Here is a 20,049-nt window from a genome sequence, read left to right as displayed (position 1 = left end):
TAAAAAAAGTGCGCGCTTTTTTTCTTCAGTTTCGATAGAATCCGTCGTATTTTTGCGTAGAACTCCTTTCACAAAATTTTTTCAATACAGAATTTTGTTAATACAGAATTTCGTCAGTACAGAATTTCGTCAATACACAATTTTGTCAATACAGAATTTTTTTAAGACAGAACAGAATTTTGTTTTTACAGAATTTTGTAAATACAGAAGGAATTTTGTTACGTTAATTTACAGTATTTCCAACGAAAAGAATTTTGATATACAGCATTTTGTAGGGATCCCATATAACCCAGCTTTTTAAGTAGGAGTATCCTGATGGCTGACTCTAACGAAGGCTTTCGAGAAGTCGTTGAATATGACATCGCATTGTTGGCCTGTTTCAAATTGTTTCAAGAAAAAATTTGCGAATAAACCTTAATTTGAAACAGATTTATGAAAAAAAGTCATGTTGATAAGGCGATATGAGATCTGAAGTTTGGAAGAGAATCAAATCATGAACCAGCTTTTCAAAGAGTTTAGGTATACTAGAGATTTTGCAGATTGGGCGATAATTTTGAACAACCGACTTGCTTCCAAACTTAGGTATCAATTATGAACGGTTGGGCTAACGATGTAACACAGTTTTTTAATAATATAGGAGGGCAGCCATCTTTTTCAGGAGTGGGGCAATTTGTCAAGTCCGAAAGGCCACATCATTTAATGAGAGGTGGAATCCTTTAAATGTCCGCTAGCTGTTAAAAGTGGTATCTTCTATTCCGGCATCAGACTGACAAACATAAACAGAACAAAAAAATCTGCAAAAAGGTTACTAATTTTTTGTATGTCCGACAACGACTCCCCCAAATAATTTCATGCGGAATTCCGATATTTTTTTTTACTGTTTATAAACTGCCAAAAAGGTTCACTATTTTGCCTTGTACCACTCTCTTCTTTAGAAATGTAGTTCTGATATATATTAGAAATTTGTTCACAACATCGAACTCTTTTTGCAACCGATTGTACGCTTCATAAAGTTCTGCGCTATTTTTAGATTTGCGGTGTAATTTAAGTGCTTTAGTTTTTTTTATTATTAAGATTAATCAGCCTAGCATTGTACCAGGCCGGTTTGGACTGATTTTTTACAGACACTACAGGAATGAACATATGAATTGTCTCTTCCAGTATTTGTACGAAATCAGCGTAGACATGTTATAGTTTGGGTTTGTTTAAGACGGTGTTTTTCAAATCCAAATCTGATCGAAAATCTGCCATATCTGATCGAAATTGGCTTTATTGAAGTTATAATTTTTGGAAGTATTAATTACTGATTTGATATAGTTTATATGTTTAAAGCGTACACATAATGCTTTATGTTGTATGGAATGAGGAAGAGGGGGTGAAGAGAAGTACGCGCCATCAGATCTTAGATAATTGTTTTAGTATGAAAGACTGTAGTTCTGTTACCATACATTTGTTTATTATTAGTACTTACGCCGATTTATGGGCTTTGGGAAAATGATGCCATATCGCACTCAAGTTCATTCTAATAACTTTCACCAAGAAAATTGAAGCTGTTGCCGTTATATGCGAGACTAGTGGGCTTGTACCATAACTTTTGGCATTGACAACTATCCCACTATACTTCTGCTTCGCTGCAGTTTCAGTCACGAAATGGGTAGGTCCCGAGTTAAGAGTGCTGCCCCATTTCTACTGGAGGGTACATACACACACACATATGTATATATGTATACATATACCAGTGGACATATTTATGTACATAATTATTTGCTGGAACAAGAGTAAATGTACATATGTGATAATACAAATATGCATACACACATATACGCTTTCAAACTGAACAACTGTAATTCAGGTTGGTAAGTTGCCGACATTATCGTCTTGCCTCGCTACCACGCAAGCTGTGAGAATTAGGTCGAAACAACAAGGCTAACAAATTCCAGCAGACAATGAAATAAGAGAGGCCAAAGTAAATTAATTATATCCAAACATACATACATACATACATCTGCATTAAAATCTTTGTATAGCAATGTATGCACATTAATCCATGCATACGCATACTTTTATACAAACACATTTGCCCATGCATGTATATGTAACGACCAATCGTTCGTGCTCCTACGAGCATCATCACTAAAAAGTTGTATCGTCGCTTTGATTGCCGCATCATCGCTGACCTCAGGTAGAAAAGTGTACCACTCAATCGCATTACCATACACACACACATATACATATACATATGAACACACTCAAGAGGTAGTAAAAATGCAGCACTGTGAAAATTAAAGACGCCAATGCTTATTGGTCATTTGCAGATAAGACGGCGTCAAGTTATTTAAGCATATCACACCTGGTTGCTTGTCTGCCGAGTGGCATTGTTGTTGATTGTTTAGTTATATACTTACCATTCATCTCCGAGCGGCTTGGCAAAAACAGCAAGCTATGGCGGCCGCACAGCTCGTACGAGTATATATTAATAACCCAGACTGGTTTATCGTGAAACGGTCATGCGCGCACCTTGGCACACGCCAGCCAACGAGCGAACGAGCCGCAGCTTCGAGAGCGAACCAATTTACCATTAAGTAGATGCAGCCAATGAACTGCAACTACCAGTGGATGCTGTGCTGTAGCACAGTTTTACTTATTTTCAGGTTGGACACACCCACTGATGCCATTTATTTAAATCGCATTAATTATGTTTGGTATTAATCGAATATTTTAAAAATCTGAAATTACTGAAAGTAAACTATATTGAAGGACTCATTTGTTTAAATAATATTTTCAATTATAACCACAAATGAACATTTCGCTAAAGCTAGCCACCAACGTACAACAATTTCGATGCTCGAGTTACTAATAATTTTTTTACGTTTGAGGCGTTGGTACGGACACCTTAGCCGAAATATTTGCGCATGACAGATCTGTTAGTAATCTAAAAAGCAACTGTTTGAGCTCCCTATTCATTTATTATTTATTTATCCATTTAATAATCTAAAAATTCAGTATTTCTTACAGACTATGAAAAACAGATTAAAGCTAAATAATTCAATAAAAAATAAATAAAAACCTATAATTTATTTGTTTCAGAAACGAAAATGTAACATTTCGTATTATTTACAGAGAAAAAAATATTACAATAATATATAATAATATTTAGAATTTAGTTCAAAAATTCATTTAGTAACATTCTGAAGTGGTTCTTTCTAGAAGAAAAATCTAGGACAATATGATTAGAAAGCGAAATAAATTCTCTCAAGGTTCTAGAAATCGGAGCATTGCAAGCATAATTAGTTCTAACCATCTCTAACCAGAAAATATCATTATTTCGTAAGCTTCGCTGAGGAATATTGAAATTAATTTTCTACAGGGTGGGTCATATAGCGTTTGTTTTTTGAACCACCTATTTTTTTGAGAATGGTAACACAAATGACATGTCAAATGTATTCATAATTTACTAAATGGTTTGACATTTACGGAATGGGACGCTATGCGCTTGAACAAAATTGAGAAATATTGAAAACCTATTGGGCAGAAAATCGTTTGACTGAAGATGAGCATTTTTACCGAAAAATCATATTTTCTGATGAAGCTCATTTTCACATCGGTGGCTACGTCAATAAGCAAAATAGTCGGATTTGGGGCTCAGAAAATCCACACGTTACTGTAGAGAAGCAAATGCATCCACAACGAGTCACTGTTTGGTGCGGTTTTTGGTCTGGCGGCATCATTGGGCCATTTTTTTTTCGAAAATGAGGGAGGAGCCGCGGTTACAGTAAATGGCGAGCGTTACCGCGACATGCTCAACGAGTGGTTTCCAAAAATTGAAGAGGATGACATGGACGACATTTGGTTTCAACAGGACGGTGCAACTTGTCACACTGTCAAAGTTACACTCGAACTTTTGGCTACCGTTTTTGAAAACTGAATAATCGATTGGCCGCCCCGGAGCTGTGATTTAAGCCCGTTGGACTATTTTTTGTGGGGAGCCGTTAAGGACAAATGCAATGCGAACCATCCAGAGACGATTGATGCTTTAAAACACGAAATCGAAGTTGCCATTCATGAAATTGGAGCCCAAACAATCGAAAATGTGCTTAAAAATTGGGCTGATCGAATGGCCTACTGTAAAGCCAGTCATGGCAGTCATTTGAACGATATTATTTTTCATTCATAAATGACAATGTTCAGTCTTCAAAATAAAAAAAAAAGTTTGAAAAAATATTGATTAGCTTTTTTTATAGCCAATTCAAAAAGTAAATTTTACATGGCCCACCCTATAGAGTAGCGATGGCGAAATCAAATCGAAAAGTAAGGAAGAGAATCTCTAATATCTAGTGTTTTTATCAAAACGATGCTTTAGTGCTACTTGGGGAGTGGTACTTCAACCATTTCTTGTATTTGTAGATTAATAAACAAGCACCGACTTTTATTAGATGGAATCGGATGTGTGAAATTCAAAGATTTTAGTAATGTTTATTGCACCAGCTGCCAAAAATCATGTGCTTAGATTTTTTACTTACACGTTTACAAATCAAGAAATGTATTTCTTGAATTCACATTATCTATGCCACATGGCACTTCGCTCATTTCCTCATCACCTTTAGCTCATTTCTGACTTAATGGGTATTCTAATACGCAAAATTGCCATATTCGGAGAGAGAAGAATTCAAGAACTTATCAACGCCGGAGGCATCTTGGCTTATATTTTTTCAAAATTGTGAATAAAATCAACGTTATCGTCAATGGTGAGCTCTCCAGGCAAATTGACCAATCACGACTTTTTGATTCCCTACATAAATACGCTTTATTGCTTTAGTAAATAGTATCAGCAAATCCAAATTGGAAGCCAACATTTTTCACCTTACTAGGGACATAAAGGTGCTTATGTTGAGAAAATTGGTACAAAATTAGATCGACCGTATGCTCCGGTCGCTCGAAATTACTTATCAAAAAAATACAAAGAGTCGCAAAATTAATTACTCTATCGGAAGATTTATAATTTTTGCAAATGGCGGCGTACGTCAATCATATTTGACACTTGTGACCTAGACAGCGACAATATACAAATAGTCAAGCAATGGAGCGCGTGAAGGTCAAAATAAAGATCTCCATTACATAAAATCATTATTTTATTTATTTATTGTAGTCAAAAAGTTTCTCACGCATAGATCAGAACTACATAGGTCCTAGTGTTACAAGGACATAGTGTATGAAGGTGTAGGCTTCAGATTCTCGCAAGTTTCAGTAGATTTCTGATACTCTATTCCTTAATGACCGGATGAATGTAGAGGCAAGATAGCTTAGTCGTTATCTGTAAATTTCCAAAATTTTCCACAGAAAATGCTCTAGGGTGCACTTAATATGCCTTTGTCACATGCCTGGCATGCTTGGCATGGTTATTTTTACTTGTTTCAGGCATCGGAACAGAGTATCGAGTATTGAATAAATACACAGGCCAACAACCAAAAAACTTTTTCGATAATTTTAACTAAGGTTTTAAGGTTTTTTATGCTGAAAACGAATATGACCTTGAAAATGCTCCAGCACGTCAGGATTTTTGGCAATTTGAGGTTAAAAAGTCAAAAAATGCAGATTTTGGCCATTTTTTTAATTTTTTTTTGGGCAAGGTAAAGTTTCTTTTTAATTTTCCACAACGGCATCGCAAAGTACTAGTCTTCAGCTTTAAAATCCATTTTTTTTTAATATTTTTACGGTTAATATAAAAAAAGATATTCTATTTTGAATTGGAGACTTTTAGATATGCAAATTCAACCTTTCTAACTCTCTAACGCCCCTGTAAAGGGCGAATTCAAAATTTTTGCTTTTTTGGCCTTAGTTTGTACCTTTTCGTAAATTTCAATGCGCTCACTTATACATTGTGCTATATACGAGTATTTACAAAGTTTATTGAACACTTCACCTATACTTGAATGTGGTTTGATATTGGTATGTGGTTTGATATTGTGCAGTTCCGAAGTCCATAAACAATTTGTTTTGGTACAAAATTTTCATAAGGAGTATTCCAAATAATATTTATTTTCGATGCGCCGGGGTTCGAAGCGACGTCATCAATGTCGCTTTCAGTATCATCGTTACCGCTGTTAGAGCTCAAAACACCACTTGGTAAGAATCTCTCGTCAGCATCCTCATTCTCCTCGTTTACTGAATCTTCGTTATCATTGGAAGTAGTGCAATCACCTGGAAGAAAATTGTCGGAACTTCCCCTAGAGAAGTCTTCTGAGTCGCTGGTACTTGTGGCACCTTAGCATTGAATATCTTAGAAAAACCCCGCGAAAAATAACCGCGATTTTAATTTTCACTGCTTGTGCAATAAAAAAAAAAAATAAATAATTGGCGCGTACACTTCTGTTAGGTGTTTGGCCGAGCTCCTCCTCCTATTTGTGGTGTGCGTCTTGATGTTGTTCCACAAATGGAGGGACCTACAGTTTCAAGCCGACTCCGAACGGCAGATATTTTTATGAGGAGCTTTTTCATGGCAGAAATACACTCGGAGGTTTGCCATTGCCTGCCGAGGGGCGACCGCTATTAGAAAAATGTTTTTCTTTTTCTTTTAATTTTGCTTTCACCGAGATTCGAACCAACGACCTCTCTGTGAATTCCGAATGGTAACCACGCACCAACCCATTCGGCTACGGCGGCCGCAATAAACGCAATAAGTGCAATAAATGCAAAAAAAACAGACTCCGGAACTTATCAGTATGTGTTTAGAAAAGAGTAGGTGAATAGCATAAACCAGCAGATTTATTAGAGCCAACTTTTTCGAAGTTTGTTTAAGCGGAAATTATCATATTTGAGGCATTGAAAAATCGCATCTTTTAAAAATTAAATACACATAGAAATACCAAGAATAGTAAACACCAAAAAATGATAGTTGTAGCGTTGGCAAATAGCAAATACTGCAAAAAAGTATCAATACTAAGTTAAAACAAACAAGGATCAACCAAATAAAAGGGTCGAGTAAAAAACCACTTGCTTTGGGGAAAAAGCAAGTACAGATATCGAGGAACCACTAGGCACGCTACACTCTGCACCAGTTCTATTTTAGCCACGGGAGATAGTGTGAGACATTGTCCTACTATCTGGACCGGATATACGAAAAGTCATGAAAATTAAAGAGCTCCTTGACTGCTTCAACTCGAGTGCTAAACTTGCGCGGTATGTGTTTAAGACTGTTTTCAAACAAGGCCTGGAAAAAAGACGCGCAGAAAATTTTAGTGATTTAGTATAATACAAATTGTACTAAATATAATAGGTTGAAATATTTGAACGTTACAAATGTGTCCATGTCGTTGGAAGTTAATTGAATGTATTTCCATTAACATAACTTCATAAACCAATTATCAACTGGAACAGATGAATAAGGTATAAGGTGAGAGCTTCCATGAAGTAATAATACCCATGGAAGTACTATACAAACGAAAAATTTTAGATGCAAGAATAGGAGAAGGGAAAAACAATTTGAAATAAAAGTGTTTCGAATAAACAAAAAGCAAAGAATAAATGAAATTTTGTTGAAAATATTAATTTCGGTATTTAAAAATGATATTTGTAATATGACTTTAATAAATTTAATAGCACGACTGACTATTTTTTAGTAAAAACCTCTAATTTGAGTATTTCAAAGTAATAAAATTGGTCTAGAACGCCATCTAACTCATATACAAAGAAGACTTCTCGTGCCAAAAAGCCACACAGGGTGCGGCATCTTTTATGTCGGTATGAAAACATTGAATAACTTTGAAAAAAAAAAAATAAAACTGATTTGTGTAAGTGAGGTATTTTTGTTTGGTTTGACTGTTTACAATTTATTAAAACTATGTTTTGAATACAATATCAATAAAGTGGCCACCTTTAATAGCAATCACAAACTGCGACCTTTTTTCTGCGTTTGTCATTAACTTGTCAAGCATTTCGGGTTTTATACCGTCGATTTCGGTTGTTTCGATGTAAAGCGATCCATGGTTGAAATTGTACTGAATTGACGTATCGAAAGCGTTTACATACCGACATAAAAGATGGCGCACCCTGTATATAAGCATTTTCTGAGAGTACATTTTTTTCAAAAACTGCACCCAATTAAACAACAATTGATATCTTCAGGATTCTAACAATGACATCTTCCTTATTTGAGCAAAACTCGAAAAGAACATTAATCTACAATAGCACTAGGTTCTTCAAAAAGTTTTGCGGTTCTATAATACATTTTTATGGTTTGAAATACACTTTACTATTCAGTATAGTCTCCCTGAACATCCCACCAATACTTGTGAGAATCTGGAAGAGCTGCAAATTTCGCTTTCACATCTGTTATGACCTCATCATTTGATGAAATATATTTGTTTAGGTCTGGAAACAGATGGAAGTCGCTAGAGGCCACATTTTTTGAATACAGTGGATGGTAGACGTGCCAACAATTCCAACTTTAATTCATGGATTTTAGCCACTGTCAAAATGTTCTTCTGACGCAATCCATTGTCCTGATGAAAAAGAATTTGTTTCTTTTGCGCACTGGGTATTTTTTGATGAACTTTTTCCTGCAGCTGGTCTAAAAGGCTACAATAATATTCAGAATTTATTGTTTTACCAGTTTGCAAGTAATCCACAAATGAAGCACCTTTCGCATTGCAAAAAACTGATGATAACAACTTCTTTGCCGATTTCTGGACTCGAAAACGTTTCGGAGCCGAAGAGCCAGGTTCGCACCACTCTTTAACTTTTTGTTTTGATTTAACATGGTGATGTACCCAAGTCTCATACATAGTGATGAGACTCACAAAAACTACTTTATCCTTTCGAAAACGCTCTAAATGTTGCTGAGGAAGTCGCATTCGAATATGTTTTTGTTTCATTGCTAGCAAATGCGGCACCCATTGTTCACACACTACTACAGTCAAAATATTGCTTACACTGCCCAATGAGATGCCTAGACTTTCTACGAAATCTCTTTTAGTCACTCGACGATTTTCCAATACGACATCCTGTATTTTTTCTACGACTTCTATTGTTGTTGCGGTTTTTGGACTCCTTGACGTGGATCGTCAGTAACCCATCTTTTTAATGTACTAATTGATGGCGAAAAATAACATTCTAACATTCGTTCATAAATTTCCGTTGCTTTTAAACCTTCTAAAAATAAAAATTCGATCACCGCACGATACTGGATTTTTTCCATTGTAGAAAATACTGTGATACGTCGATACTAAATGGCTTGTAAACAAAAAATGAACTGGCAGATTGCAATGCGACTTCACGTACGTTCACATGTGAACTAATATAACAAAAAAAAATTAGGCTAGTAGCAACGCCTTCTCTTACCGAACCACAAAACTTATTGAACAACCAGGAACTTTCTCAGTGTCACTTTCGATTCCTCTACGATTGATAAAAGATACGCTTTTCGGACGATCAAAGAAATATTCTTATTGCCACCAAATAAAAGGTGAGAAATAACAATTGAATATTTGAGATGCTAATTGGCTCCCAGTGAACTTTACAAACTCGTCATAATAGAGTTTATTAAATGAGTGTAACTTCGACTGCGGTTTGAATTTTTCTGAGAATTCATTGGTTGATTGGCGTTTTGACAGATTTGCATTGTGATGATCTCTTTTCCATATTTTCTTGCTAGATTGGAAACCGAAATTTGATATTTATTTATTGCTAATAGGCACACACTTTTGGGCATTTTACCCATACAATTAAATTTTGTGATTATCTTACAATGCAATCAACTGGGAATGAAAGCGCAATGTATAAAAAATTTCGTAGCAAAGCCAATTTTTTCAGAAGATTTCGAAGCTTGAAAAGTCTTCATCAATTTAATTTCAGTTTTATCAACCTTTGATTCTTGTTGTTTTTGGCCGATAATAAGGTCAGAAGTATTTTAGTGTGTTGGCAATTTTTGTTCGGATTATTGTTTTTTTTTGACTGTCAACGACGATATTAATTTGCTCGAAAGGGTCATAACTGGTGAAGAAATATGGCTATATGATTACCAAAAACAGACCATTCCAATGCAAGTGACCAAAAGAGACAATACTGAAAATACCCCATCGAGTTCGATCAATATGAAGATTTCGCTTCGATTGTAATGGCGTGAAATATCATCAGCTTTGGCCAATAGATAATGAATATTATCTTGGTTGTGGTTGTGCGATACGCAATATAAAAAAATACTGACCACTTTCAGGGTAGATAGGAGATGAGATGGTTGAATTACCAGTGTGCCACTCCACAAATAGCACTAAAACGCCGTTTTGATACCGTTATGAGACCTCCAACAGGCAGAAATCTACAAACAACTAGAGCTGTAGATGTAATGGAGATGATTGATGGCATTTAGGTTGGCGCACTGCCGCAGGCTATCGAAGAAAGGAACATCCAGTGACCTTAATCGTCTAGCTGCCAAACCCGGACATTTACAGAGAAAGTGCTCAACAGTATCCTTCTCTGAAAGGACCCCACAGCTTCTGCAATATGGGTTAAATGGTAAACCTAGCTTTTCCGCGTGTGTGCCGATCGTCCAATGATCAGTAAACGCAGTTACCCGCAAAACTTTCTGAGTCCTGCGTCTACTGTACTGGGGCCAAAGGGTTTTCAAAATAGCACATGAAGAAATTGAACTCAATCTTTCCTGTGCTTTTACGATAAATAAGTTGTGCAATTTCCTTTTAACAACAGTCAGGGGATGTCGATGGACAAGTAGACCAATACAGTCCCCCCCCTGGGGGAAAAAAAAAAATAATTGGCGCGTACACTTCTGTTAGGTGTTGGGCCGAGCTCCTCCTCCTATTTGTGGTGTGCGTCTTGATGTTGTTCCACAAATGGAGGGACCTACAGTTTCAAGCCGACTCCGAACGGCATATATTTTTATGAGGAGCTTTTTCATGGCAGAAATACACTCGGAGGCTTGCCATAGCCTGCCGAGGGGCGACCGCTATTAGAAAAATGTTTTTATTAATTTTGCTTTCACCGAGATTCGAACCAACGACCTCTCTGTGAATTCCGAATGGTGATCACGCACCAACCCACTCGGCTACGGCGGCCGCTGGAAAGCTCATCAGCAATTTCATTTCCCTCTATGTTCCTATGTCTTGGAATCCAGATCATAGAAATGTTACTTGAACACCTAAGAGATTTGATCTCCTTCCTACAGGAGTTGACCAATTTGGATCTGCCCCATGGCATAGTCAGAGGCTTGAGCGCAGCTTGACAATCGGAAAAAAATTTTAATATCTCTCTCGCTCCCACGTTCCCTAAGAATTTTTATAAATTTTTTATGAAGTTTGAAACTGCGTTGTATGGTTTTTTTGTAGTATAAACCATAGTTTTTTTCTAATTGGAATTAAAAGTAAAAACTTGTCAATATGTGGTGTACACTTCCTTTTGGCGCTGACTCTACTTATATATTAGTACCAAAACATAATTTTCGACAATGCAAAACGAGATTCTTGGTAATCAATCAGGAAAAACTATAAAAAATTCGGAATACACCAAGCTTAACACGCGTCAGACCCGTGTGTAAATTTGGTAGTATTTTCTAGTGCAAAAAAAAGTTTGACCATAACACCGCTTCATTTTGTGGAAAAAATGTGGAGCACAATGAATTACTAATTATTTTTTTATTCTTATTGTTTTATTTTTTTATTACTAATTTTTAATGTGTTTTGTTCTGTTTTCTATAAATATACAGACTTCTAACTTACTTACTTTTCTTAAATTTGAATTTTTTTATGCTGTCCCTTAATACACCAGGGACTGAATACATCGGATTCCTACAGTTACTCAAATCTCTGCAATTTCTCTTCCATGCAAAGTGATCAAACCTAATATTTGTGCATAAAAACCTATCTACTTGTATACATATATAAATACATATATGTATATGTACATGTGTATGAACATATTTAGCATAGACTAAAGGGTACCAGTTCGTACCCAGTTCAGAATCCTACCAAAAGCGGCAGAAGAATGGCGCGACCGAGGCATTTCTTGAAAGGTAGCAGAATATTACAGTTGCCTAAGCAAGTCGGCCATAATAAATTATCCTGTCTCAGCTGTCCCCTTGCACCGCATAGCGAGTGTCATCGCGAATGTCGCGTTGCCGGGCCTTTGGTGCGCTGTACGAAGGTCTGCCGGTGGAAGCACAAAATAGTTCGCCGCTTTTGGAGATTTATAAGTAAACCATCGAAGAAGGTCAAAATGCGGTGCTGCTGTGAAAAATTCAATTAGGCTAATTGATGGCTAAGCTTATGCATTTCTTTCAGCTCTGCTATGCCTAAAAGTAAATAAACCTATATTTATATCCCCTCCGATATGCATGCACATACATACGTGCACATTAAATTCATATGTGTGTGTGTGTATGTACATACACACATTTAAATTGCGCTTAAATAAACGCCATTGTTTTTGTTTTTGTGTACTTATTTGTTGTTGTTTTTTTTTGTGAAAGGGAAAATCAAACAGAGATAAATGGAGCAGAACATTTTCCCCGCAGACATCTGGCTTGCCGCTTCAAGGGGCCAGAATAAAGGTGAGTGAAATTTAAGCGTAGCTGCATTCGCAATTGCAGTTGATCCTCTACTGTTCCACGTTCAACTGGCTACTGCTGGTTGTCGAGCTGCCGAACTGCTAAACTGGAGTGGAATATATTTTATTTGCCAAATTCTTGGAAGGCGAATTACTTCGAAATGTGTCGATATGTCGCATCTTCTAAAAGACTTGGCTATTCAGCCGCTTATGATATCGTAGCTCACAGCCCGCTGCCTGCTCGACGCTCGATGTGTGTAACTTTGTGTGTGACCGTTGGCCGTCCGTCTGTTGGCTGTTGGTTGTCTGGCTGCTGACTTCTTTGCCTGCTTGTCTGACTGCCGTCGGCATGCAGTGGGGCAGCGACGCGGCCTTCTTTGATAATACAATAGCTGCACGCGCCCAATTTACATTTATGTCTACCGAAGAATGAAATTCATGGGCCACATCCACATTCATAGCCACAGAACAACCGCCGCACCTCTGCCGGCACGGCCGCCTCCACCGCTTAGAATACTTGCACATCGTACAAACCGGCACTGTCACCATAAAACTCCGCTATAGCAGTCCTTCTATCCTCTTATGCATGAAGTTGTGGGGTAATATTGTCGCAGCAGCGGCAAGCATGACAGGAGGCGATGCGACAGTGCCGCCGTGGTGTGGTAGCATATTTGCGAGTAGCGTTTTCGCTTCTTCCTTTTCTACCCTCCTTTTGCAAGATTTAAGGGATACTGTCAATATATCTGTTTTGAATATATTTTGCCGACTTATAAATCGATGGTCGGCCGTTGGCTGCTTGCTGCTGGCTGTTGGCTGCTGGATGTCTCAGCAATATTCGCTCTTGTTGCTGTTCAACTAGTGTCCATTTTATGTGGGCACTTTAGTTCAATGGTGACTGTGACTTAAGATTCAGCCAGCCGAAGAAGCAGCACAGTGGGATGAAAATGTAAATTCCGCAGTATATTACTTTTCACGCAAAGCAACACGAAGGGCATGCAATTTTTAACCAACATTACACAACTATTACCAGAAGTTTTCTCATTTTTTATTTTAATTTTCATCGGAAAGCTTGTTGTAGGTAGTGCTGGCTGATCAGTAAAAATATCTCACTGTGCGCTCTAGAGCCCATTGTGTTGCCAGTGCTATGTATTTGGGGTCGAATATCTTATTTTATACAATTCTTAATCCACGTCTTCACGAGTTTTAATAAGCCGTTCAGCCTTTTGTCAGCAATATCCCTCAAGGATAAAAGTACCCAGAGCATTCACCGTACCCAAAGTACCCACGCATCGCTCTGGACTAGTCCGATTCCAGATTCCAGGTCCCTCCATCTGTGGAACAACATCAAGACGCACACCACAAATAAGAGGAGGAGCTCGTCCCGATGAAAAGCAAAAATTCCAATAATTCCGTGCGACTGCGTATGAAAGATGCTCTTCATAAGATACTCACTTATTTTTGGTATCTTAGTAGAAGCTTTTGAAAGCCAACTCTAAGTGAAAACTCGGAACAAATCTGAACTGATTAAGAAGGGAATTCTGTTTTTAGAAGAGGACTCAAAACTACCGAACCGTACTCGAGCTTAATGAACAACGGTTAGCACAATCATTTAAATGAAGACCAAAATTAGGGTTAGGACCCATTACAAAGCCTAAGCAGAAACATTTAGTGGATTTTTTCCAGTTTATGGCCAAGAATTTTATAGTTATAAACTTGCTTAGCTGCAATAAAAAAAGAACAAACATTTTCATTGGCCCAAATTGAGTGCCATTCCATTACTGTCACATTATTTAAATGAGTTTGGAACAGCCGTGTTTCGTTTGCTGACACAGCTCCAAATCATCAGCATACGTTAGAGTCTTTGAATAAAAGTTGCATCGGATTTGTAATCAGCATCCTCAGACACCATCAGTTATATTTTTGAGATTATAGTAGCTCCTAATAATTTGAAATTCGTGCGTGTCACTGCACCAAAAAGGGTTAACCTCATTTTATTCAAAGTTGTTTTTTTGTTTTTTTTTTTGTTTTGGGATTCAGCTTTATGTTAATTTGAGTATAAGTGTAAGTCTTTAACACGTCAGGGCTTGGAGAAAATCGATTATTACCTCCAATAGAAAAAGGACATTTTAATACCTAGAATTTACATTTTAATTTTGTCCGATTACTAATTTGGCGTAAAACAAAACTTTAACATAACAACTTTAAAAAAAGTGAAATAATTTCATACAAGAAAGTGAAAGTTATCAATTTTTTTATGATTTCAAAATTCATCTCTCGATAGCGCAATCCATTCATCGAACTGTTGCTGCAGCTTCATTTTCGAAAAAGTAAGGTCCAATGACTCCGCCGGGCCATAAACCGCACCAAACAGTCACACGTTGAGGATAGAGAGGCTTTTCAACAATAACTCTTGGATTTTTTCCCCAGATCCGACAATTTTGCTGTTTGGCGAATCCACCGAGATGGAAATGGGGCTCATCACTCAACATGATTTTTCGATGGAATTCCGTATCATTTTCATGCATTTCAACGACCCAATCAGCAAAGACACGACGTTGTTGATGATCGGCCAGCTTGAGTTCTTGTGTTACCTGGACTTCATAAGTCTTAAGACCCAAATCTTTATGCTAAATATGTTGTAATGACGTTTGTGGAATGCCTAATTCCAAAGAACGACGAAGAATGGACAACCCTGGGTTTTTTTCAACACTTTCGGCTACAACAGCAATATTTTCGGCAGTTCTTGAGCGACGTGCACGGGTTTTATTCTTCACATCACTAACTTGTCCCAACAGCTCGAATTTGCTCACCAATTTCTGTATTGCGGTCCGACACGGTGCTTCACGATGACCCAAAAATGTTCGAGTTTTACGAACCGTCTCTGCCAAATTTTCACCATTTTTATAGTGCATTTTAATAATTTCAATGCGTTGCTTAAGCGTGTATCGTTCCATTTTTATTAATGGCGTAGTTTCTGCTTGTCAAATATCAAAAAATGGCAGCTTCAAAAGTGGCATCTATCGAAATAGCGGGCTATTCAAAATAACACCTATTATTGGAAAGCCCTTTACAAAAGTACGTTTGAAAATATACACTGCCGAGCTTAATTGAAGGCATTATTTTTTAATGTTTCCAATGTTTTTGGAGTTACATTATTTTGTTAAATATTTTTTTTTAATATCTTTCATATATAAAAATAATTGGTGCTTACACTCGTTTTGTGTGTTTGGCCGAGCTCCTCTCCTATTTGTGATGTGCATCTTGATGTTTTTCTACAAATGGAGGGATCTACAGTTTTAATCACACTCCGAACGGCAGATCGTTTCTTTTTTTATCAGCTTTTTCACGGCAGAAATAAACTGGGAGGCTTGTCATTGCCTGACGAGGGGCGACCGCTATGGAGATTCGAACCTACGTCCTCCGAATGGTAGTCACGCACCAACCCTTTCAGCTACGGCGATCAACTGTACTTTGACCAAAAACCATAAAAATCAAGCTTTTATATTCTATATTTAATTTACAAAAATGTTCATCTAAATTTTGAAAATTTTTACAAAACTTTCTGTATGCAGTAATACGGATCAGAGAAGAGGCTTCAAGATGGTTGCCTACGCGAATAACTCGCCACTTGTTGCCCGAGAAAAGTTTTCAGATACTCGGATGGAATTAATGGGCCACAAATTGTGGTCTCTCGGTAAATTGTCTGAGGACGGATCTCGTCTTACTTACCTGAAAATATAAAATAGCTCAACTCCCTTCAATAGTGAGCGCCCCATTGGTGATCCCAGGAAGTACCTGGGACTCATCCTTGACAGAGGCCTAACACTGAAGAGAAAATTAGGAAGGCAACAGAACGGTACTTATTCTCATTCTCTCATTCATATTCCCTCAAAAGAGACGAGGTGCAACATTTGGAGGCAGGACATGGCAAATATGTTTACGGATGGGTTGATGAGGGAGTATTCTGTGAAAAGCTCCCCATCAAGCTCAAATTTAGGCTACCGGACCACTGTAGTGTTTTCTAAGCAAAGGTAGCCGCAGTCAAAGAGGCAATGGATTGGTTGCATTATTCTGTAACTACTGTAAGGGAGGTAAAGATTTACTCCGCCAGCCAAGCGGTTATTAGGGTCCTGAGCTCATTGTTGGTGCGTTCAAAATTAGTTGGAGAATGCATAATTTCTCTCTCGACTGCACCCGAATACTTCGCTTTTAGGCGCATTTGGGTTCCCGGTCGCAATGGTCCAGCGGAAAACTGCTGTCCTGATGAGTTAGCTAGGGGGGATCCTCGATACGGTTTCACCTTGAAACGAGAGTATTGGTGTTCCCTCGAGAACCTGTGTCTCCAATACACACTGGGTTAGTCCGCGAACGCGCAAAGTCGCGAAATGCTTCTGGTCACGGGTAAATCTTCTTCTTAGGCTACCGAATACGCAGCTCTCGAATTTTGTAGGTATCTTTGCCGGTCATTGCCCAATAGGTATCCATGCGGGGAGACTTGGGATTACTTCCAGTCCTAACTGCAGAAGCTGTCTGGAAGATGAGGTGGAATCATGTCAGCACCTTCTCCTCAGCTGCCCTGCTGTAGCCGGACTAAGATTCAGGCACTCCCACTGCCTCTTACTTTTTTGCTACACCTGCAGATATAAATAATAAAATAAATTTAGTAATTTTCACGTACATTTCTATTAGGTGTTTGGCCGAACTCTTCCTCTAATTTATGAAACACGGCTTGATGTTAATTCACAAATGGACGGATCTACAGTTTTTTTTATGAGGAGGTTTTATGTGGCAAAAATGCATTCGGTGATTCGCACATATCACACACCGCAACTCGTTGCAGTTAGCGCAATTGCAATAACCCACCGTTTGGTCGTCATTCTCGTCTAAGCCAACGCCCCCTTTTCCTTTTCCCACCTTCTTCGGTTCTTCTTCCTCTTTTTTTCTTCATCTGTATGCTAACGTAATGGACGAATTTGTTTCTTTGTCCAAGTGGGCTCTTACATGAGCACCCATTTACCCTAATATGCCTCATGAAATTTTTGGACGTGATAAGGACCTCTGGTGGGTGCCTATCAATAAGTTGGCTTGCCCCTTACCGACAAAATTTGCAAGAACGTTCATATGTATATTTTTCGACTACAACAGTGTAATCAGCAAAATTTGCGGACGCTTGCCGGTATTCTGTGTGTGTGCGGTTTAAAGGTGAGTTTTCACTTTTTATGATCGCTACAAAAAGCGGAAGCTTTAGAAACATAATTTACAAAAATTAAATAAAAGGTTCGGAAAGCTGTTGGATACATTATTTTTTTAGACAAGAGTACATTTCAGAAAAGAGATCACCAAAATATTTGCTATGAGAACAAGCCGCTATAAAACCTTTAATAGGATTCCGAGGGTTTAGTAGTTGAATATATGAGAAGTTATTTTAAACCACTTGCGTCGAGCCATTTGGCACGTAAATATTTTTCCAATGTAATGCCGGACTTAAATTCTGGGTGTGTATCTCTGGATCGAAAAGCGCATTGAATGCAACTTTATTTTGAAAGTGCGACGTTCTCTGTTACAGAGGCGTACCACAAACCTCAGGCGTTGAGTTCAGCAAATCTTCTAGCTGCTATCTTCTTTTGGTCAAAAGTCGCTGCAAATGGATCTGACTTTTGTCTGGCCGAGTAAATGCAAAATGTGCAAAGGGTGGACTCCACTGAGTCGAGTAACAGATAAATGAAAGAATTTTCACCAAAGTTGATTTGAGTAGAAATTGAAGTGCTTTACTACATTCATTCATCCGTGTAACATCGATATTTTTACATATTTAAAATATAATTTTAATAAAATATTTAAAAAATAAATTTTTTATATAAATTTTATCTCATGTTTTTTTTAGCCATAAAAAGTACCAACCATTCATGTCACGAATATCCGAATACAGTCTGGCACACGATCTACAGGAGCAGAATATGGGCATTGCTGGCAGTGATTCCTACAGTGTTAGACATGATAGTGAACACTCTTCCCCCAGTTTACACTCACCGGCCATACACCAATCCGCATATGAAACCGAAATCGTTGATAGAACGCTACAACAAAGTGAAGGCAATGCAGTGTACCCTTCGCATTTTCTTGCCACTACATCACCTTTATTGAATTCCAATCTACCATTGCTAACAAATAATCAAGTCATGCTAAACAAATTTCTTACACATCCCAATATGGTGGCTGTAACTGTACCAGTGCACGACACGGAAGACTGTCCAACCGGTGCCGATACTCCAGTGTGGAACTACAATGACTACAAGGATGACATTTGTGCCGTAAATTGTTCATACTTAGAAAGACAACAGAAGGTGAACGAATCTAAATTTCGTACTGGCGTCAATGCCGCAAAATGTGCCAAAGAGACCAGAATACGTAGACCAATGAACGCCTTCATGGTGTGGGCGAAAATCGAACGAAAAAAGTTGGCCGATGAAAATCCGGACCTCCACAATGCAGATCTTAGTAAAATGCTAGGTAATTTATATGCATATTGTACTCACCTATACTCAGCGGCAGCACTCTACGTAAAAGGATAAGTTATAAGTTTTCTTTTAATTTAAAAATTATTTTTGATTTCTAAAATTTTTTTTGTTAATTTATGTAAAATGAAAGCGATATAAAGAGCTTTTTAATTATCAAACCCCACTTTAAAGCTAAAATAAAATCAAGAAAGTTTTGAAGTAAGATAGTTAGTTTTTATTTTGTGTGAAAATATGGTCCCCGACTGGACTCTGTAGATATTCGGGTGTTGTATTCTCACTTGGCTCACTTTATCAGGCAGTCTCATTTATTTCCAATATTACGATAGCCATAGACAAACCTCAAGCAAAGAAGTGACAGTTTAATTGTGCCTTAATATTGGCTATGTTGCGTTGACAAAAAGGCCTAATGAAAACCATATGGAATCAACAAGTTTGAAACATACCGACGTGTCCTCTTATTGAAAAACAGTTTATTTATACTGATTGTTCATAAGTTTTGCGATTCGATAAGAAAAACACAATTTTATGGTTTGAGATACTCTTCATTATTTAGTATAGTCTCCCTGAACATCACAACAACACTTGTTCCATCGAGATTACAATTTATGAATTCCATCCCTGAAGTGAGAATCTGAATGGGCTGCAAAATATGCCTTCAAAGCAGTTACGACCTCATCATTTGATGAAAAACGCTTTTCACGAATGAATTTGTTTAAGTCTGAAGACAGCTGAAAGGCGCTAAAAGCCAAATCTGATGAATACGGTGGATGCTCCAACAATTCGAACTTTAGATCATGGATTTTAGCCATTGTCAAAAGGCTCTTGTGACGCAGTCCATTGTCCTGATGAAAAATAATTTTTTTTTTTTGCCAACTGGGTATTTTTTCACGGTTTTTTTCCTTCAGCTGATCTAAAAGATTACAATAATTTTCAGAATTTATTGTTTTGCCAGTTTGCAAGTAATCCACAAAGGAAACGC

The 20,049-nt window shown here is 37.6% G+C and overlaps 1 protein-coding gene across 1 annotated transcript in view; it reads left to right on the top strand.

The window, feature by feature from the left end:
- The window catches only part of LOC128867988 (putative transcription factor SOX-15), a 42,009-nt gene that overhangs the window by 15,725 nt on the left and 6,235 nt on the right, over window positions 1-20,049 (top strand). The window contains exon 2 of the mRNA XM_054109655.1: window positions 18,437-19,062. Coding sequence (XP_053965630.1) covers window positions 18,437-19,062 — 626 coding nt within the window. The remainder of the gene's footprint in view (window positions 1-18,436; window positions 19,063-20,049) is intronic.

Source organism: Anastrepha ludens, chromosome 6, assembly GCF_028408465.1.
Source record: "Anastrepha ludens isolate Willacy chromosome 6, idAnaLude1.1, whole genome shotgun sequence".
Lineage (NCBI taxonomy): Eukaryota > Metazoa > Arthropoda > Insecta > Diptera > Tephritidae > Anastrepha > Anastrepha ludens.
The sequence above is the reverse complement of the archived record's forward strand: the minus strand, read 5'-3'. Positions and strand labels throughout refer to the sequence as shown.